Source organism: Myodes glareolus, chromosome 5, assembly GCF_982192425.1.
Source record: "Myodes glareolus chromosome 5, mMyoGla1.1, whole genome shotgun sequence".
In the NCBI taxonomy this organism is placed as follows: Eukaryota; Metazoa; Chordata; class Mammalia; order Rodentia; family Cricetidae; genus Myodes; species Myodes glareolus.
This window is the reverse complement of record NC_142030.1, coordinates 88,212,832-88,234,369: the sequence shown is the minus strand read 5'-3', so window position 1 is coordinate 88,234,369 and position 21,538 is coordinate 88,212,832. Positions and strand designations below refer to the sequence as shown.

Genomic DNA, 21,538 nt, shown 5'->3' with positions numbered 1-21,538 from the left:
TGTATCTGGAGAACAAAAGCTGGCCATCCACCAATATCCTATGGCTTTACCCTATGCCATCTTGACCTTAAACCCCAAAGCTGATTCTGTCACAGCTTTCTCTGAATCTGCCCATGTCTCAAACTCTATCTGCCAGTTCATCAGACAATGATTTCTCTTGCTAAACACACTCCTCATCCCTGTCCCGCACTGTATACGGAGCCCAAGTAGTCAGCGCCATAGGACAAGAGATTATAGTGTGGGTATTACCCAGGAGTTCTCAGAGGACAGAGGTGTGTCTGCCCCATCACTGCTCTGGTAACCCGAGGCCCTACATGCTCACATCTGCAGCTCGAAGCACACATGGAGCCAGATGTGTTTGAGAGACTCAGGCAGGGAAAGGACAGACTGGTGGAAAGAACAGGGACTAGGCTGGAGCAATAGGAGAGTGAGCCTCCTCACCAGCCCCTTGCTGGCTGTCAGGTTCTGCAGGGCCCCAGCACAGGCCTCCAGGGTCGCATCCTTCTTGCTCTTGCCCATGAGGTTCAGGTAGGTGCGGATGGCATCTGAGTGGTACAGCCAGCTGCTGCCCTTGGGGTTGCTCTCCTCCTCGGGAAGGGGGCAGTCGTAGTTATTGTTCTGAAGACAAACAACAGGTTAGTGAGGGATCTGGTGAGGTAACGCACCCAAGCAATGTGCTTCTCCCCCAGTTTCAGGTTGGGGGTTCTGTGGGGAAGGATAGGAGAAGACTGCTCCCTGCACCCTTTCTTCTGAGCATTTCAGAACCCCCCAAAATGAGGGGTTCTCTAGATGGTCTCCGGACAGCACCACAGGAAGGTGCTTCAGGGTAGCTTCATCTCTAAGCCTCCAAGTGTGTAAGTCAACACTAGGTTTGGCAGCAAGGTGCTTAGAATTTTCGTTACTTTGGGATCTCCAGGCTGGTCTGGAGTCCGTCTTCTATGTCCTGACTGTCGACTACAGCATCTTTCTTAAGAGATTTAGGAGGTGGTAGGAACCCTTGCCCAAGATGGAAAGCGTTCTATTGTTTCTTAAGTGCTCAGCAGTCAGGAGAAGACAAGGATGATTTTCCCATTATATGATAAGAGGAATGGAGGCCTGCAGAACGGGGGAGATAGACCTGGTAGGTGCTGGGGGATAGGCCCCGGCTCTGCAGTGGCCATGGCTCACCATCATCTTGTCTCCCCTGTTGCTGAAGCAGCCGGTGGAGGACTTCTCAGTGTAGGTGTTGCGGGCATTGTACTCCAGTTGGCGGTAGCGGGTGGGCACCTCGGCGTCCAGGCGGTAGGAAAGGTTATGCAGGATACACATGCAGTTCTCCACGGACTACGGGCAAGCAGAGAGCACCTGAGTCCTGTCCAGTCCTGACAGACTACCCTGAGGATTCATAGTGACCTGCTCCACTGTCAGTCTGGAAGGATCTCTCAGGCACACCCTGGGAACTAGTCGCAATTCCTCCTCTGTCACTTCCTGGCTGTTTAAACATGTATGATAACTCATCTTTGTGGGTTTCAGCTTCTTCAGATGTAAAATGGACTGTTCTCACCTCACTCGTCCAGTGGAGGAGATTATGTACTAGGCTCCCAGTTCTACACCCACAATACGAGCCAACCACAAATTGAAACTATTTTAAACAATGTAAGGGATTCCTAAGTATAGATTTCTTTCTTGGCATTTTAATAACTATTCATTTGACAAACATATTGTATTAGGGTTCATAAATAACATATGGATGATTTAAAGTGTACAAAGGAGTGCGTACAGGTTATATTTAGATACTGGTCATTTTATAGGAGGGCTTAAGACTGTGGCTCTGGGTGTGAATGGGGATTTGGACCAATGTCTGTGGTTACTGGGGATGATGGCACAGGAAGAACACCAGCCTCGCACACAGTGCACACAGCAGGCAGGGTGACCATTTCCGCGGCTACAGACCATGTGTGTGCCAGAAGACAAAAAGCATCTCCGTCCTAAAGCAACTTCCTTCAGAAGTAGTCCCAGCCCCTTCTGGTTTTAAAAGCATCTAATCACTACTGTCTTTCCTGTCCCCTCTTCCCATGGTCACCCCTCAGTCCTCAGCACCAAAGATGCTACATTCGTAGCAACAGTGAGACCGGGGACTCAGAACTTCACAGAGGCATTGTCTTTTGGTGAGCCTCCAGGCTAAGGGCTTGGGGTGGCAGATTTACCCTCTAGACAGGGCTTGATCCCTGTTAGGGTCAGGGTGAGTCTGACTTCTGTTAGTTAGGGTTGTCCAGGTATAGGAGATATACACAGAACAGGAGAAAGGGTGATAAAGGCACTTTGCCCTGCAGATTAATGACAAGGTTGTTCTCAGAGGCCTTGTTATCCCTTCCAGTGAAGGAAGCAAGAGATAGCACTTTCCCTTCACTGACCTTCCTGGTGACCTGGGTAGCGGACTAGACCTTACTAGACCTCAGTGTCCTGAGTCACCATCTCGCTATTGTGGAGGTACCTTAGCCTCCAGTTTATCGTTTCTCCACTATGTGTCCTTTCAATTTGTGCATGCTGCTGCATCCAGAAGTCTAGAGAAGGCAGGAGGGGGGCTTTTCTGGAGCTACTGGAAAGAGTTACATCTTGGAAAGGACACGGGGTCCCTGGGAACACGTTCATGGGCTCAGCACCACATTGACAGTGTGGCCCCCGAGCTCAGGGAGCACCTGTAAGCCCTAGAGGTCCCCCTCCACTGTTCCTGCCTCTGTTCCTGTCACTGAGACAGATTACAGAAGCATCCGGAAAGTGTAACCCTGACTTAACCCAGTGTTAACCCAGTGTAACCCTGGGTTCTCGGAGAGAGTAATGTCAGGACCAGGAGAGTTCCTGGCAAGTGTGTGTTCCTGGGCTTTGCAGTTATGGGCAGAGACGTCGGGATTGGAGACAGAGATGTCACCAGGGGCCTCACCCTCACCTTGTCATCGCAGCGGCTGGCAGCCACACAGTTCTGGACATAGGCCATGAGGGAGTCAATGAGCCCAGAGTAGTTCCGCATGGTCTGGCGGCCAGCATCGGCAGAGCTCAGGTTCCTGCAGGAGAGGGCCAGGGAGGAGGAGGATGAAGTGGGGTGATGAGGAGGCAGGGCAGGAGGGGCAAAGTGCAGTGGGGACACACGGGGAGGAACAGCAGAAAGCACAGGGCAGAATTTGGAAGTTGTGGCAGGAAGGAGAGGAAGGGAGAGAGAGAATGAGGGAAAAGGAGAGAAGGAAAAGAAATTATTTAGCCATATCTGCCTGGTCCTGGCTGACGGGGGTCTCCTTTGAACTTAGTTTTTATTGTTTCTGTCATTTAGTCCCCTGATACAAGACTCTCCTTGGCTCCACTACATGTGACAGCCCCGCTCCTACTCTCTAGTGGTCACTTGAGAGTCAGGCATTGGAAACTTCAGCATGCTGTGTTTGCCGGAGGAAAGCCAAGCTGAGGGGGCGCTGGACCAGAACTAGCAGGAGGGCAGGTGGGAGGCTAACCTGGGGTTCAGAAGTAACTACCTCTTCTAAAGGTCATTCCCAAGCCCTGTGGGTCCTCCTGCCCTAGGCAGTGGGTATGGTGCATGTATAGGATGTGTGAGTGTATACTGTCACACCCAGGAGCCATGTGGCCCCATAAAGTCCTTAATTGCACTGGCTTTTCATCTACCCAGCCTCTTTGCCCTCTGGAAGCTGTGGCTGGAGCTGGCTGGCTGGGAGAAGAGCAAGCTGAGACACAGAAGCATATACCAACTTCACCCCTATAGTGGCAGCTCTTTGTGAGGTCCTGGGGGACAAACTCCATGAGAGCAAAATGAGATCCCAGAAGGGAACTCACTCCATGGTTCCCTACTCCATGCCAGCACCCACCGGCAGCATATCCAGATCCCACCAGGGCTTTGCCGCACCCTGCCGTGGAACTCAAACAACTTTGGGCAAGGCAGTACCATCTTCATGCCAATGAACATGGCAAATGGTTTCAGCACTTGGGCGGGAGGTGACTCATAAAGCAGCCAGTCAGCAGACTTTTGTATAAAAGAATGCTCTTCAAGATAGTACAAGAAATACACCCCCACCCCACCCCACCCCCATTGAGGGTGAAGGGAATGATATAGTTGAATGAGTTTGGATATTCAAATGCAGGGTTTTTTTGTTTTGTTTTGTTTTTTTGTTTTTTTACTCTTAGATTTCCAATGATGTCCTCTAGATCTTCCCAGGAGGTTGCATGGCATAGCCAGACTCAGTGACATTGGAAATACCTGGTCCTTTGTCCTGGAGCCAGCCCACAAAAAGCAGGGCCAAGATGAGCGCTATGTTCTCTACTCTGGCTGAATGTTGGCTGAAGAGGAGGCTGACTGTGGAAGGGCCTGAGCAGAAAGACCTATGTGCTGTCTTCCCATACCTCAAGCAGCCCGTGGCGTTGAAGAAGACCTCGGGGTCCACCACGTCCCGGGACATGTTGCTGTTGCCGTCACACCAGCCGGAGAACGGAATGATGACTCGGTCAGTCAGAACAGGGAGGGCATCGGCCACCAGCTCCTCCTTCAGCTCGTCAGTGGAGGACAGGTTCCAGAGTAGCCCTGGACACAGGCATGAGAAGCACAACATGGCAGGCTCTGAAAACCTAGAGACTAAAGGTGCTGCCCCTAGCCTGGGCTCTAGCCAATGGCTCCCTTCCAGGTAGGCTTGACCCATCAGACCATTGTCTAACTCTCTCTGATCCTATTCTCAGTATCCCAGTAAACTGCAGGCTCTTTGGGGTCTGAGACTATCTCGGAGCATGAAAGATTCCTAAAATACAGCTGGTTGATCAGTGGTTTTAACCATATATTTTGGAACTTAGAACCGGTTTACAGTCTTTGTTTTCCATCTGAAACAATATATGGGAAGTATCAGGCATGGAGGCTGGTCTAGAAGCTCTTATCAGTTGTTGATCTGAACATTCTTGTCTTTCAGTCCAACTCAAGGTCTTCACGGTGACTTCGTTGTCCTGGACCCCACCTTGAATGTTCCATGTATGCTGTGAATTCAGGGTAAAGGCGTCCTTCCAGATCCACTAACCCTTGCCCTAGGCTGTGCTCCCTTCCCATCACACAAATTCTTGTGCCTACTACATACGGTTCCTTCCCCTGCACCCCAGTCTTGAAGACACCCTCTGAAGAGTGTACACCATCTGGATGCCATTGGTCCAGCTGGAGCCAGTGCCATTGAGCTCCTGAACTGTAGCTCAGTGAAACCTACACAGCTGTGCCTCACCCTGCCAACCTGCCCAGTCCCCTCCCTGGCTTCCTACTGCAACAGCCTACCGGTCAGCTGTTTCTGGATCTCCGTGCTACCGCTTCTCCTCAGGAGGCTGACAGCCTCACGGATCCCATTCTGCCTCCTGGTCTCCAGCTTGTTGGTGGCACTCCTGAACACCAGGTTGCGCAGGGCCCCAGCAGCAGCCTGCTGGACGTTCTGATTGGGGCTGCGGAGGAGGTCCACCAACTTGCAGATGCCCCCCAGCTGAAAGACCTGCCAAGAAAGTTGCCCACGTTGCTTGTTCAAAGGAAAGGAGGCTAAGACAATGATCCTCTACTCAAAGTAACTGTTTCTCAGGACAAAAAAAAAAATCAGTTCAGAAGCACACAAGTCCACCACAACAAATAAGCAATAATGAGTTCACACGGCAACTGACCCAGACAAGAAAGTCAAAGACCTGAATTCAGAACTAGCTCTTCAAATCCTACTCAGGGCCCTTAGCAAGTCTCTCCTCTGTCTGGAGCCTTGTGTTCATCTTCTGGAGCATGCTAAAGACCAGCTGGTAGATGCACCACCATACTTCAGAATCCCAAGGCAAAGCAGACACGCTGAAGGTGCCACAGAAAGTCTCCTGTGGTCGAAATGTTGATGCAAACTACCCCGGGATTCTAGGAAGCCATTTGTGGCACATGGAGCTGTATACTGGGTCGTGTAGGTGTTTTCCTAACCGGCCAACAGCCAAGCGTGGGAGGCGTTAATGAACCCTGTTTTCACTGAGGGAAAGAGCTGGGAGGGAGAGAGTCTTATACTTGAGTGGAATCTGAGGAAGGGGATTTCTCTGAAACTCATGGCTGTCACTGAGCCGTGGGCCTCTTCCATGGCTGTTGTAGAATACAAGTGTCCAAGTGTAACAGCCATTGTTCTCTTTATCACAGCAGCTCAGTGGGTTTGGAAGTGAGTGCCACAAATCCTGATGATCTGAGCTCAGTCTCCAACCAAGACTCACCCGGGAGGAGAGAACTGAATCCTGAGTTGTCCTCTGATCACTGCAAAGACACACACACGTGCACGCGTGCATGCACGCGTGCACGCACGTGCGTGCGCATGTGCACACACACACACACACACAGGCATGCACGTGTGCACGTACGCACACACACATACACACATACTGAGTGAAAAGGAGAGAACTGAATCCTGAGTTGTCCTCTGATCACTGCATAGAGACACACACATGTACACGCGTGCATGCACGTGCGTGCGCATGTGCACACACACAGGCATGTACATGTGCACATACGCGTGCACACACACATACACACACACACACACACACACACACACTGAGTAAAAAGGAGAGAACTGAGTCCTTAGAGTTGTTCTCTGATCACTGCATAGACACACATGCATGGGCATGCACACACACATGCGCATGTACACACACACACACAATACTGAGTAAAAAGATTGGGCCTGTTACTAGAAGGAGAGGATGGAGAGAATCATTACATCTTCACCAGAGAGTCAAGCCACTCCCCCCACGTTTCCCTCCCAGAGATATGTAATCCTACCCAAGCTGTATAAGGTACTGTGGTCTCAGGTCTTGAAGGTGATAGAGAATGTAGACTATGAAAGAATAGATGAAGAGTCGGGGGGGCACTCCATCTATACATCTGTGCTGGGATGAGACTTGCTTTGCGGTCACTTATGTGCTTGTAAGTGCTTTCTAAATAAACCCGTGCTTTCTAAATAAACCCAATAAATTCCTTGACATGCCAGGTTGTATCTTGGTGGGATCACTACTCTGGTCTGTTGTTGGTACATTGTCTTGGGTAAATAACTGTTTATCTATATCTCCCTAGGAAAGGTTCGCATAGCAATGACCTGTGGGGGAAAGGCAACTGTCTAAGGTCCACTCAGGAAAGCATTACTCTGCAGATTAGAATGCAGCTCTGATCTTTCAGGGAATACTCCTCCTCCTGGTATCTGGGTACCTTGGAAAGGAACCAACTACAAATGCTTCCCCTCATCTCCAAATCTGGGGCCAGGCTGACACACTCAGGACCTGGCACCGAGAAAGGTGTATGGCCTGTTACCTGTTGCTTGGCAGATTCATCCTGGAAGCAGGTATGCTGGATGTAATAGGCCCCAATGGCCTGGTACTTCTCATCCTGGGAGCACAGGTACTGCACAGCCTTGGGGATGGTCAGCCCACTGCACTCAATGTCCTCACTGCAGATTCTGGAAGAATGGGGTGCAGTGCATTACAGGGTGAGCTTGGAGCCCTGGCGAGCAGGCTCTATATTCTTTCTTGTACACCCAAACGCCACAGACTCTTCCACCTCCAGGGAAACAGAACAAGGCAGCCAGGCTCTCTTGGAGAACATCTTATGAATAGCTCCCTATGAGGAAGGAAACAGGCTGTGCTCTGGGTTTTTCTCTCCTGGGATGAGGCCCCTGTTGTGGGTTAAGGCTGAAGCAGGATAGTTACCCTTACACTGTGCACAAACTTAGCCCTGTTTCCTGAGATGAAGCTCCCTGTCTATCCTGCCAACAATTTTGTACCTCATCCTGGGAAAGTGAATAGCTTGTCTATTCTCTCTCTCCTTCTGCCCCCATCCTCCCAAGTCCAGTTAGCTTCTTACACACACACACACACACACACACACACACACACACACACACACAAATTCTCACCGTCATCATACTCGCCTGGGTTGGGGTCACTTTCCTGGGACTAGTGTCTAGAGAGAAGCTCTACCCAGCACACTACAGCCTTTAGCTGGGTCCAGAAATCCTGTCCACTAGATCATTTTCCAGCTCAGAAGCCACCCGCAGCTTCTCCATAGAGCAGGTTCAGTTTCAAACTGCTTAGACACTGAAGGGCATGCCTTAGGTTGAACCACAGCAAATGGCTATTAGTTCACTGTTTCAACTGAATGTTTGGCTCCACTGCAACCTCTGGCACGTTCCCTCGCCTCTGGCAAGAGTCCATTGGTTGTAGCAAGACATCTTTGGTTCCAGGCACGAAGGCCTAGCCTAGACCTGCTGGAGTCTCCCTTCCAAGAAGCCTTTCCAAGGAAGGGAATCCTCGTCTGGAAACTCCTACAGCTCCCATGGTATGCAGCCATAGGCAGCCTTCCCATCCAAGTGTGTCTTGCTTCTGAACAGAGAAATAAGGTCCCAGAGGGCAGAGACAGACCTGCTGTGGTACCCAGCTCCACAGATGTCTTCAGCATCTTCAGTGGGAGCCCTTTCTTCATTTGTATAGCATTGATACTTTTCACCATAGTTGGTGCTCAATAAATAGCCACAGTTATAGCTAAGGCAATCCAACTTCATTTCTGAAATCCATCATCCAAAAGGCAGAGTTCTCTGGCTCTGGGCTAGTTACACACCTGCCCTCTATTGAGGAGGCCTCACCTCACCTTTATCAGTCAACTGTCCCTTCTACATGGCTTGTCACTCAACCCTAGACCTCCAGTTGGTTGGGGTCAGATGAGAAGAATTTCTGAGTCCTTTCACAAGTTATCCTAAATACCCCTTACATATTTCAAACAGGAGAGGTTCACTTGAAACGGACCCCCATTTCTTTCAGAACAGTGTGGGACAGGTAGGAAAGAGTACAGCACATAGAACCAGCACTGTGTCCTTGGACAAGCACTGCCACCTGCCAGCTTTGTTTAGTCTTCACTACGGTCTGCCTGGAAAGGGGCTAAGGAGGATGAAGGCAAAGCTCCTCGGTCACTAAGACTGTGTCACCATAGCTGTGCCTCCTGAGATCACCACAGAGCCTGCATGGAGTCGATGCTCCCTCATGAGATGATAAGGGACAGTGGGAAGGTTCACGAAGGTTCATGGTGTTCTGAGCCTTAAAGGCAGGTTCAGTGTTATTGTAGCCCCAAAGTGCCCTCTGCTTATGCCTCTATAGGACAGTTCATCAGGTCTCCTTCAGTGTGTGTGTGTGTGTGTGTGTGTGTGTGTGTGTGTGTGAGAGAGAGAGAGAGAGAGAGGCTATTACCTAGAAGGCTTGTTGAAACACATATTGCAAGGATCTCCAGGTGTCTGTAGGATTGTGTGGGGGCTGTGTGGGGCCCAGGAATGAATATCTATTTTTTAGATGTTATTTTATATGTAAATGGGTATTCTGCCTGCATGAATGCCTAACTGGAGGGTCGAAAAGGGTGTTGGCTCTTCTGGAACTGGAGTCACAGATGGTTGTGAGCCACATGTGGGTGCTGGGAATCAAACTTGGGTCCTCTGGAAGAGCAGCCAGTGCTCTTAACTGCTAAGTCATCTCTCTCACCCTAAGAACAAGTATTTCTAACACACTCCCGGGTGCTGCTAATGTTGCTGATCATAGAGACATGGTGTGGCAGTCATCAGCCGGTTAATCTCTCCTTTGCCCTTCCTCTGTTCACAGCTGGGGATCCTTAAGACCTGAGTATGCAATGGCTGGGTTCTGGGCCTTTTCACTCTGAGGACTCCCTAGTCAGTGGCCCATGGGACCAGAGATTTCTCAAGGTGGCAACGTTGAAGTCAGAACACAGGCGGAGCCTAGGCAGAGCGTCTCCCTCCTTCCCTGGGAGCCCCTGGCAGAGTGGGCCAGGCTAGCAGACTGCCTCCTACCCGCCCCACCACAGCCCCGCAGCACTCACTTGGAACTGGCCCTCGAGTGGCCAAAGGACAGGTCCTTGTTGCAGGAGATAGGCGGCACATACACCGGGTCCTGCTTGGAGGTGCAGGAGGGCGGTCGCACGGGACACTTCTTGACGGCCTTCTGACCGCTGCAGGTACTGTAAAAGCTGTAGCGGTTCTGGGTGGTCTTGTGGCCCTTGCTGCCCAGCGTGCCCTTGCGCAGCGTGCCCCTCGGGTCACAGTAGAGGTCGGGCTCACTGCGGCTCGCCTTGATTTTTTGCATGAAGCAGATGTCGCTGCCGGCGCCTGTGGTGGCACAGCTGCCGCGGGGATAGTTCCGGCTCCAGTTCTCCATCTGGCTGTAGGAGCTGAAGCGCCTGTTGTCAGACTCCCGCTTGAGGGTCCCGTTGTAGATCTAGACAGGAAAGGCGTGAGCGGTTTAGTCCAGCGCTTAACTGGGATCCTGGATCTAGCTGTCCACAAAGGCAGCCTTTCCTGCCCTATTTACAGTATTCAGAGGCTCTGGAAATACTTGCAGAGAAAGGAACCGTGAGCGTTGTCTGCTTGCTACATTATTTTTCCAAGGGCAGGTTGTGATCCACTGTGGAATATGAGATCATATTAGCAGATATGTCCACCCTTATTAAAAGTAGCGAATAAAGGAATGGATTGGAAAACACACACACAATACAGAGTGTAACACCGTAGAGACATAACCTGTTTTGCGCTACAGTGAGTAGATTCTGAATCGCAATGCAATTAAAAATGTACTACTTTTTTTTTTTTTTTGAGACAGGGTTTCTTTGTAGTTTTGGTGCCTGTCCTGGAACTAGCTCTTGTAGACCAGGCTGGCCTAGAACTCACAGAGATCCACCTGCTTCTGCCTCCCGACTGCTGGGATTAAAGGCATGTGCCACCACTGTCCGGCCATGTACTACTTTTTTAAAATTAAAAAGATAGTTTATTTTGAGTGCATGGGTATTCTGTCCGCGTGTATGCCTAGACATCATGTGTATGTCTAGTGCCCAAGAAGGCACCAGAAGAGGGTGTCAGATTCCTTGGAACTCTGGCTACAGATGGTTGAGAGCCACCATGTGGTTGCTGAGGATTGAACCGAGGTCCTCTAGAAGAGAAACCAGTGCTTTAACTGTTGAGCCTTCCCTCCAGTGCCCAAATTTACTTCTTATTGTGGAAACGTGTGAAAGGAAGACATTCTATACCACTGATCTGGCCACATGCACAAAGTCTAGGATGGGGTCTGCAACCCAGGGAGGAGGGGTGGATCTTTCAGTTGTCACTAGGGAAGGAGCCTCTGTCTCAAGTCCTTGCCTTGTCCCTTCGGATCATCCCCAACAGCAGTGGCTTCTGGCACAGCCAGCCCTGCCACAGCATTTGCGCACGTTTGGAAATGTCTAGCCTTCTCTGGCCCAAAAGCTGCTAGCTAGGAAGCCACTGTGCAACACAGAGACAGCGCGGGGCCACAGGCTGGGGCACAGGAAGACCTCTGGGCTGTGCTGTCAGGCGGGCTGGGAAAGAAGCAGGGCAGAAGCTCATCCAAAGCGGAACATGCACCACCAACAAGGCGTTCCTAAGGGTCTTGTAAGCCAACTGGGAATTTACTTCTCTGGGAGGAGCCTGCCAAGCCAGGGACTTGGTGAGAACCAGCTGTGGTACTGAACTCTCCACAGAAGACTTTCCCAGACCCAAAAGCTGGCAGGTTTGGCCTGCTGGAACTTGTTCTCAGACTACAGGATCAACACTGAGCCTGATAAAAACTCTCTATACAGGTGCTGACTTGGGACTCACCTTTGCTGGGATGAGCGAGGGCCAAGTCCAGCCCAGAGACTGCCCACCCAACCCTAAGCAAGGGCTGAGGTATAGAAAGTGAGAAAAGAGAAAATGGTTGCAAACTATGTGTCTGCAGGGGAGGCTGTTTGGGGACCAGCAATTCCCCCTCTACACTGGATCTGGCCACACAGACTAAGAAGGGACCTGTTGTTCCAGTTCCCTGAAAGAATTGGTGTAAAGCTACCAGTTGAAAGTGGTATCCAAAACCCCGAAGCCACAGGCTGTTAACCTTGGTGGTGGCAGGTGCTCTCCCTTCGCCATGCCAAGCAGGCACAATTTTCTGCCCCCAACTGGGTCAAACCACCCTGCCACACAGTGAGCTGCTCTGTGGGAGTCGGGAGAGACACAAACAATGGCAAGGCAGAGGCGAGAGGAATTGGCAGTTTTCTCGCCATTTGGAGGTGAACCAGACAATTATATATAAAATGTACAGAGGCCTCCACTGCCTCAGGCAGTGGCCACATTCTGCCTTCTCCCTGGGAAGGAGGGCAGCAGATGGCGCTTTGGAGGGAAAGCTGAAACACTCCCCAGGGCAGGCTGGGCTTAAGAGGGGAAGGCAACAAGGAGCTCCCTTGTTCTCAGTAAGTGACACACCTGGACGTCATCTCAGACACCTGATGAGGAGTGCAGATGCTCTCCTGGCCCAAGCCCAGCAAAGACGCCATCCTGCTGATTAAGCCTGAGAGAGGTTCTGGTCTCAGCAACCTGTGCTGGGAAAGGGAGCAGCAGGCGGCCCTGGCAAGTCTCGGCGAGGTGGGCTGCCCCCAGGGAATGGGCGAGGATGCCCCTGTGAGATTGCAGTACCAGCTCCCACCCCCCACATCAGCCACACCCAGTCATGTCATCCATTCCTGGGAGCCCCACCCCAGCTTTTTAAAGTCACAGTGCTGGATTGTAAGAGAATGACAGATAGAGGTGGCTCTCCGTCCCCAGTGTCTTTTGTGGTCACGTGGACAAGCCGGAGATAAACTCTCCATGGCTCAGATAACGCATTCTGCCTCTAGGCCTCCTGCACAGGTAACCCATGCCTCAGCTGCAGCTGCAGCCTGCAAGGCTGCATTGGCAGTGGTGTCTTGGGAATCCAAAGACTTTCCTCAAGCGTGTGCAGGTTAGGACTCATGCCTGAGAAGGAGATGTGGCAGTCAGGAGTGCAGGCTGGAGTCAGACGGTCTTGGCTGTGTCAGCTGCCTCCTTGGGTTAACCTGAGGCAAGGGACTTAACCCCAGTGTGTCTGAGTTTCTCCAGCTGTATGTCCGAGATCCTAATTGTTCATGACATAGAGGGTCATTAGAATCATTAGGCTAATGTTTGTAAATTAGAACTGGACATGACACGAGTACTTGGACTGTCTGGGTCCATCTGACTCTCACGCTGGCTGCCTTGAGGAGCTGGCTGAGGGCACACACATGCACATGTACTCCCATGATGCTCCTGTCTCTCCCTCCCTATTGCTGAGATTACAAGCACATGCCATCAGGCCAATCTTTCTACATGGGTCCTGGGGATCCAAACGTAGGTCCCCATACTGGCATGACAATAAATCTACCAGCTGAGCTAACTCCCCAGTCCCCTCTGCTTCCCTCCCCATCTGAATGTTTTAAGACAAAGCCTCTTACTGAAGCCAGACCTCATGGATTCGGTTAGTCTAGCAGGCCAATGAACTTCAATGGTCCGTTCCCCAGGCACCGGGGTTGCAGATGTGAACTGCCATGCCTGACTTTGAAGTGGGTGCTAGTTTCCAAACTCAGGTTCTCATGCTTGTGTAGCAGCCCCTTTACCAGTTGAACCATCCTTGGCCCCTGACTGAGGGTTTTCAATAACTCACACCATTTCTAAAGAAGTTTCTAGATAACCCATAAGGGGGTGACACCCAGGATTCAAGCCCCACACTGAGCTCATTCCATAGCACAGAACAGGTCTAAGTATGTTTGGGGAAAATAGAGGTACCTATTCTGCCCAGATGGTACATGTTGAATGAAGCAGACTTTCTGCCAAGATGGTGCAGTCCTTACATGGGTGCTCCCGGCATCTGTGGCAGGACACTTCTCCATTGTCTGGATGCCCAGGCATCAGAGAATGTTTGTGGTAGCCCTGCCCCCAGGCTCCAAATGATAGCAGTCCCACTCCCACCCCCATTTCCAAACACCGGCTTCCAAGTCTTAGGCAAACAGCTGCAGCCAGAAGAGAATTCATGGGCACCTGTGCCCACAGCAGGTGGGAGAGCTTTGCTGCCAATGCCTCTCCAGCCACACCCCCACACTCAGATAGGAATCTGCTGGCAGCCTCCTCTTCTTTGAATACAAAGGGGGTACACACACACACACACACACACACACACACACACACACACACGATGTCAGAGGACTATCCCATACTTTCTTGAGAAACTCAAACTTCAGGTGGGACAGACTGAGACCACGTATTCAACAGGCTGGGTGAGGCCTGAGTTAGGCTGCGTTGAAGCCCAGAGTGTGGACACAGAGACACGCTTCTCCAGCTGGGACACTAGCGGAGCTCTTGGGAGTCAATTGTTGGGACCGCATTCCAACGCTAGCCAGACAAGACTGCGTTGGCCAGAAGCCTCCCTAGCCAGCCTGTGTACTGCCCTCTCTTCTCCTAACTTAAGTCTAGTTACTCACCTGTTGAAAAAGAGGGAAGCCAAGCGGTGTGCCTGGAGGCATTTGTTTCCTAACAAGGTTGTTCCTGCATCTGAGGAAGGCTGTCTTCATTATGCTAATGAAGCACCCTGTTGTTTAGTGGCCCTGCCTTTAAGGCCATCAGGCCCCTAAATGCCTTTACTTCTCCTCCCCTTGTCCTGAAGAAGTGTGGTATTTCAACCCACACTCATGGTCCCTGGATCCCTGTTCTTCTTTAAGTTAAGTAGGAAGCTCTCAGGAGCCCACTCCTCACTGTGTAGGCAAGGAACATGGATTCTAGAGTGGGCCGGATGGAAGTAAACCAATGCTTTTCTTAGGCTCCAAAGGCCCAAGAAACCCCTATGTGCCAAAGTCATTGAGGAGGACAGATGTTCACCTGAGCATGCTGTCTGCCTCCTTCTTTGGCATTGCCACCTCTTAGACCGTGGTCCTGTATGTCCTTGGTATATTCCTGGGCACCCCCTAACTTATGAATTGTAATATAAGTATCTGATGTACAGGATATCTGACACGTGACCCCCAAAGGGGGTCGTGACACACGGGTTGAGAACCACCACTCTGACCCTTGCCTTTTCACCCCGTCACTTCCTCTTTTCTCAGACAAAGCTTCCCCTAGCCCCGGCCTTGCTGGAGAACTCACTGTGTCTCTGCTGTTTACCAGACAAGCACATGAACTTGCCTCTGGCCCACCTACCCAGCCATCTCTTCCTTCCCTAGCATGCCCTCTCACATGGTCCCACATCAACAGATACACACCAGCCCCTGCTTCGCCTGCTTTCTGCCCACCTACTTTCGAACCCCATATTTTCCCCAAGCTTCTGCTCCAACCCGTCATCTCCTTGAAGGCTGTGTTGTCCCTTCTTGGCCCTGGATGCTCACAGTTGGAATCCTTCAACTGCAAACCTAGTCTCCCCTGGCCTAGTCTGTTCTCTTGTTACTGCAGTAGGGTTGTTATTCCAGGCTTTACAAACCAAAAAGCTCTGCCTAGCAGGGGGCAGGGATCCCAGCAAGCGCTCTGGAAAAGAGAGCTACTTCTGCTCTGGAGAATTTCTTCTGGGAAAGGACGCTCTGGTTGCTGATGAGCACTGGGTTCCCCGTGGCCTCCTTGGCTGGGGTCTACCACAGACAAAGTGAGCTTCTGGAAGGCAGAAGGGTTCTGAGCAGGGCAAGACAGCCTATCTGGGCAGCACAGCCTGAGCTCACCGCCTGGGGTCCAGGACTTCCTTTACCCTGCTCTGGGACATAGCTGATACCTGGCTGAGCCCAGAAAGTTCTGCCTCAGAGCTGGATAAGCAGACTGAAACCGCCTGCCTCCTTGGAAGCAGTGCATGCGCTAGGCAGGCCAAGATGAAAAGAGTGTCCACGTCCCCAGCTATTAGCCCATTTTGAAACCACGCTTCTGCCAACAAGGTGGGGCTGGCCAAACTGGCTCTGCCACAGGTCACACCCTTCTCTGCCTGGAGAGTCACACACCCAGTGGAGTGTCCAACAGGGCCATGTTCAACAAGGCAATCTCCCCACGCCCTTCTCATGAAAGCCATCACACATACAACTTCACAGAGTCCTCATCCCTTTTGGGTCTGGAAAGAGCTTTCTAGAGAAAGGACCTTGGCAGAGCTCCCCCACTCCCCACAAGAACAGCCTCCATAGTAGTTTATCTAGCAAGTACTACTGCCTACCTGCCTGTGCCCACTGAGGGCCCTCACACAATAATGACAACGGCCCTCTTGCATCTTTTTAGGGTTGCGTTCACTCTTGAGTAGTAAAGTACATCTGGTTTACAGACAACTTGCCCTTCTTTCCTAGTGCTGGCGGACTAGGGTCCTCTACCAAGAAGGCACCCAAGAGGGGCACATTGGACCCGAGGCATGGAGAGTTCTCCTAAAGGCACTGGGTGCTGCTTACTTAGCCATGTGAGTCAGTGAAGAAGCCACTGAGGCCTGAGTCACCAAAGATGCGACTTCATCAGGGAGAGTGCCGGTCCCTGACTCCTCTGGGCACACCTTCCTCTAGAGAAGCACAAGTCCCACCCTGGGCTGGGTTTCTTACTTCCTGGCACACAGCTGTGAGAACACCCCACTGGTCAGAATTCCTGATGTCCGTCCAGGCAGAGAGTGGTGCCACAGGGCCTTGAAGGAGGCTGGGGTGGGAGCGCCTCATTGTGGAGTCCTCAAAGGCAGGGAGGAGACACACCCACAATTCCATTACCAACACCCTGAAACCCACAGTGTCTTCCCAGGGACACCCCAGAAGCATGAGAGATGCCTGTGAACTAAAGGATAGTGTCTGGTTGACAACCAGTTCTTATTTATTGAGAAGAGGGACAAGAGCAAACTCCGACACAGTCCCATTCTGGGACTCGGATAAGTTTTATTAACTGTTGTGTGTGTGTGTGTGTGTGTGTGTGTGTGTGTGTGTGTGTGTGTGTGTGTTTGAAATAGTCTTATACATAGCCCAGTCAAAATTACCCTGCCTCAGCCTCCTGAGTGTTAGGATTATAAGGATGAGCACCACACATGTGTTGTCACCTAAAAAACTTGAAAAAGTAGAAAACAAAACAAAACAAAACAAAACAAAAACAAAAAAACTCCGAAGTTTTGGTGCCCATCTCGAAAACGTATGTAGACTTTATGAGAAAGTTGGTCAGGAAGAGTGCCTCTCATGACCTTTGAAGAATAGAAGCTGTGAGCCCTTACCAGTCAGTCAGTATGAAGAAACATTTGCAACCAGGTGGTGGTGGCGCATGTATGCCTTTGATTCCACTTGGGAGGCAGTAACAGGCGGATCTCTGTGAGTCTGAGGCCAGCCTGGTCTACAGAGCTAGTTCCAGGACAAGCTCCAAAACTACATAGAGAAACCCTGTCTCAAAAAAACCAAATAATAATAATAATAATAGCAATAACAACAACAACTTTCAGATGACTGACAGCAGATCTCCTAGAGCGTCAAGATGGCTGAAGCCCATGTGTGAGGGTGCTACAGAATCCCACCCAGTAGTCCAGGAGGTTTTCAGAAGGTGACCATCTTTCTGGGGACACCCAATGCCCAATGCCCCTGTTACCTGGCCTCTTTGGCTGCAGGCTCCAAGTCTTCCTTATGGGTGAAAAGCCTGCAGGGGTTTCTCATATCCAGTGGGGGCGTCAAGGTGAGCTGGCACTCTATGCCACCTGCTCTCAGAACTGCCCACTGAGACTTCAGTAACAGTGCCAGCTGTCCCTGCGCCCGACTTTATCAGTCGCCCAGCTCCTCTCCTGCCTCCTCCAGCACACTCACTACAGATGTAGGGCTGTTTTAGTTCCTGCCCCCGCCAGAACGAACAGGGGCACAAGGACATAGGTTTCATATACATACTTCTTTCTAAAGATGAAAAGAGAATTATTATTAACTGTGTATAGGAGCGTGTGTCTGCGTGTGGGTAGGTGCAGGTTAGTGCGGGTGCCTGCTGAGGGCAGAGGTGCCCGGTCCCCTGGAACTAGAGTTACAGAGAGTTATGAGCTGTGTGACATGAAGACTGGAAATCAAACTTCAGGGTTCTGGAAGAGGAGCCAGTGCTCTGAACTGCAAAGTCATCTCTCCAGTCCCTATGTTTCCTTCCAGAAGGGAAATCCAAGCAGGGGCTCCACATGTGGCCCTCTCCTATGCAAGTGGCAGTAGAGCCCTCACCCTGACTCTCTCTCTCCCACAAACTCAGAGAAGTTGGAGCCTCAGTTATTCTGTATAGAATGTCATGTACAGAATGCAATGTCATGGATTCTAAATTTTGAACTCAGCTGTCCCAGTGATGGGTCAGTTCGGGAAGGGAGGAAGGAGGATGGGGGGGGGGGGGCGCGGAAGTGTGAACTAGTTTCCCAGCAGGATACTTTTAAGTCAAGAAGATCTCTGATAGCCAGTGTCCCCAGCCTGTCCTGGAATGACAGAGGGGAGACCGAGTAGCCCCAGAACCATTGGGAGCCCTGAGCCCTGAGTGTTATTTCTTAGTGTTAGAAGAGATTCAAAGACGTTGTGGAAGATACGGATCACAGGGAACTTGCTTCCCTGGTCCTAAAGAGCTCCCAAAAGACCCGAATCCATTCCTGCTGATTAGATGATCATGAACTTCATATGAAGACATGTGACCACCCCTTATCCACCCCCTACCCCAACGTTTGGGTAGAAAAATCACCTCTTTCGAAGACAAACATGTATATGTACATAATGTACATGCAAGCATGCACATGCGTATGCACATATATTTACTTGCATCCACATGTGCACAAGCACACACCCATCTTGTACACATCTCACCTGTTCACTTGAGAAGCACACATTTTTCCAGAGGTAGTCTTATGTAAGGAAAATCTTTGAAAGTTTCTTGATCTCATCTGAGGCCATTTGGTTAGACACAGCAGACGGTGAATCAGACCTTTGGTCTCCTCTCAGTGTTTGTACCCAAGTGACCAGCCATCAGCTACTAGAGACTGGTTATGGGAACAAAATCTGAGGGACAAAGAGTACTGGGTATGGTGGTATATGCCTGTAATCCTAGCACTCCAGATGTTGACCAGGAGAACCATGAATTCCATGACCAGGAGAACCATGAATTCCAGACCACTCTAGGCTTCATAGTTAGAACCTGTCTCAATAAAACAAAACAACAACAACAAAAGCGAAGTGTTTCTATCCTAGGTGACTCTGGTGTCTACCCATGTGCTAGCCTGATTCTTAGAGTCCAGACCTAGGAGCTACTTGGCTCTTCTCTTTTTATGGGTTATGAGAGATTCTTGACTATATTTAGGAAGATAATAAAGCTTGGGGAAGGGCAAATTCAGATGCAGAAGGATTGCCTACCATGTTCAAGGCCTTAGGTTTGACCTTCATCACTGTGGGGAGGGGGAAGGAAGAGAAAGAAATAAAGAACTTAGCTGCTCATTGGTATCACACAAGTGTACTGTCCAAAGCCGGGGCTGAAAAGACCCTCTGGCCCAAGGACACCAGGACAGTGGAGACTTTGTGGCTGCCCTGGATGCTGTGTTCCATGTGGGAGCATGAGTGCAGTGATGAGGAGGAGGAACTGGCTCCCTTGGGCCACACCTCCTCGAGGAGCAATGCTGGGCCAAGTTGTGTGGTGGACACAGGGGTCGGTGCTAAGGTTGGTAGTGGAGCTGGACCCTGGAGTCCTTTGAAGTTAGCCAACTGTTGCTGGACTTCTTTGGATTTGGGTGGCTTGGGCCACCAGGGTGGCTAAGAGGGAAGTATGGGTCATTGGCAGCTCCCTGAGTGTTCCCACTCTGTCCCCAGCAGTGTGGGACCTCCAGAGAGGTGGTTAGGATTTTAGGAGAAGATGAAAGAAGTTGGGGGGGGGGTTGTCCCTGAGCTCCAAGGTGGGGGGGTTTCATTCCACAGAGCCTGGCCCTTCTCTGACACTGGAGTTAAGAGACTTCCTTTGCACATACTCCACTAGCAAAAAGTATTCAGCTAGGCCTGGGGCTGGTGGCCTCAAGGAGCTGGGGCTTCTCAAGGTGCTTTTCTCCGTGGCCGGCAGAGCTCTACATGACCTGGGTGGGAGTCAGTGTTGGAAACCCATCCCACATGGTTATCTTATGACTCTGAATCCTTCCTTGCATATTTTAGCCATACGCCATTAGTGACCCCAAGGACACAGGCAGTAACCGTCCCAGAAGCACATAGACACTCTTGCATTTCCAGCCTGATGCCCACAAGCCTAAGTACGGGTCCCTATGCTTCTTCGTGACTCACAGCGTCTCTTTCGGTGCAAAAGAGCTCAAAGTTTTCAGGGGAGCAGAAGCACCTCCCAAGCGTTAAAGGGCATTCTGTTTTGCATTGCTGCTACGGGCTATCAAGGTCATGGCTAGCCCGCCTTGAATAGCAAAGTATACTGTTTGTGTCCTCTTTGCTTAGTGATGCGTGGCTTCTTTTCAAAGGAAAATTGAAATTTTATTGAAATTGAAATCGAAAAAGTATTCCTTGACCCATAAGTATTAGTTGGTATGATGGTTTTGTAAAACTGTGATACTCAAGTGCTCACGACCTGGGTTTCGGGAATGCCATAGTAGCCAAGCGAAGCTTAAGGCAGCCAGGGGCCAAGAACTCTGAGCACCAGATAGGGAGACCTGGACTCAGTCCCCTTTCCCTGCTGCCTAGGTGTACAGGTCTGTGCAATCAGCCTCCTTTCCCCAGCCTCAGTTTCTCCGATCACAAACGGCTCCAGAAGGCATTTTGGTTTTCAGCCGACCATTTCAGCCCTTGCTGAAGTCATAGCCTCCTGGCCAACCTGGCTCAGCCCTGTCTTCCTCCCCTTCAAGGCCACTCCCCGGTACATAGGGTGGGGGTGGAGGGGCGGGCCCCCAAGCTGCTTCTTTCCCCACCTTTGTCTCTTCTCATCCCCTCCCCGCCCTGCCCCTCCACAACCAGATTTGATTTAGTTTTTCAGCTGAGTTTGCGCTCTTGGGGCAGGTAGGCAGGCAGGCCTCGCAGAGACTTGCCAGGGCCCTGGGGGAGAAAGCTGAGCCTCACCCTAGCAAAGGGTGGGGATAGCTCTTCCACCCACCTGGGAAGTCTCTCTGGGCTCAGTGACAAAAGGAAAATTCTCACCAATAGAGGCACCAGAAGATCCCTCAACTACTTCACTCCCGTGGCCCTTCCAGTCCCCACTTTCTGGCTTAGAGCTGGCTGGCAGGGGAGAGACACCACCCATCCTCTCCTGCCCCTCCTAGCTCCTGTCTCTCCTCACCCTTCACACCCCTTCATGGCCACTGGGCTCCAGACTCAATTCTGCCAATGCAGTAAAGAGTGAGCCCCTGCCCTTTTCCGCCACTTGGTTGCCCGGCAAATCAAATCAGAGCAAAGGTACTTGGCTGCCCACTCATCTCACAGACACCCAAGGAATCGAGTCAGGGAGTGAAAACGGTCTGCGGAAATTCAAAACACAGCCCTAATCTCAGGGATTATCACATTATCTGAGTTGATGGAGGATGTGGAGGGGTGAGCTGGCCTTACATGTTCCTGCTTGTTAGAATCCAGAACCTCAGGACCACATCCCCAAACCCTATGACTCCAACAGAGAAGGCTTGGCAGTCACCTGCCTTCTGCCCCCCAGCTTCCCTTTACAGACCAGGAAACTGAGGCCTAGGAAGGTTGAAGTCAACATGCGCTGTGGAATTTAGCTTTTAATTATGT

General features: G+C 51.0%; 1 protein-coding gene across 1 annotated transcript in view; it reads right to left on the bottom strand.

Annotated features, from left to right (window-relative positions):
- Positions 1-21,538, bottom strand: part of Pkp1 (plakophilin 1) — a 45,966-nt gene that overhangs the window by 6,930 nt on the left and 17,498 nt on the right. The window contains exons 3-9 of the mRNA XM_048431114.3: positions 9,878-10,272; positions 7,316-7,460; positions 5,285-5,492; positions 4,381-4,558; positions 2,927-3,041; positions 1,168-1,323; positions 442-618 (exon numbers count right to left, since the gene is read on the bottom strand). Of these exons, the coding sequence (XP_048287071.3) occupies positions 442-618; positions 1,168-1,323; positions 2,927-3,041; positions 4,381-4,558; positions 5,285-5,492; positions 7,316-7,460; positions 9,878-10,272 (1,374 nt within the window). The remainder of the gene's footprint in view (positions 1-441; positions 619-1,167; positions 1,324-2,926; positions 3,042-4,380; positions 4,559-5,284; positions 5,493-7,315; positions 7,461-9,877; positions 10,273-21,538) is intronic.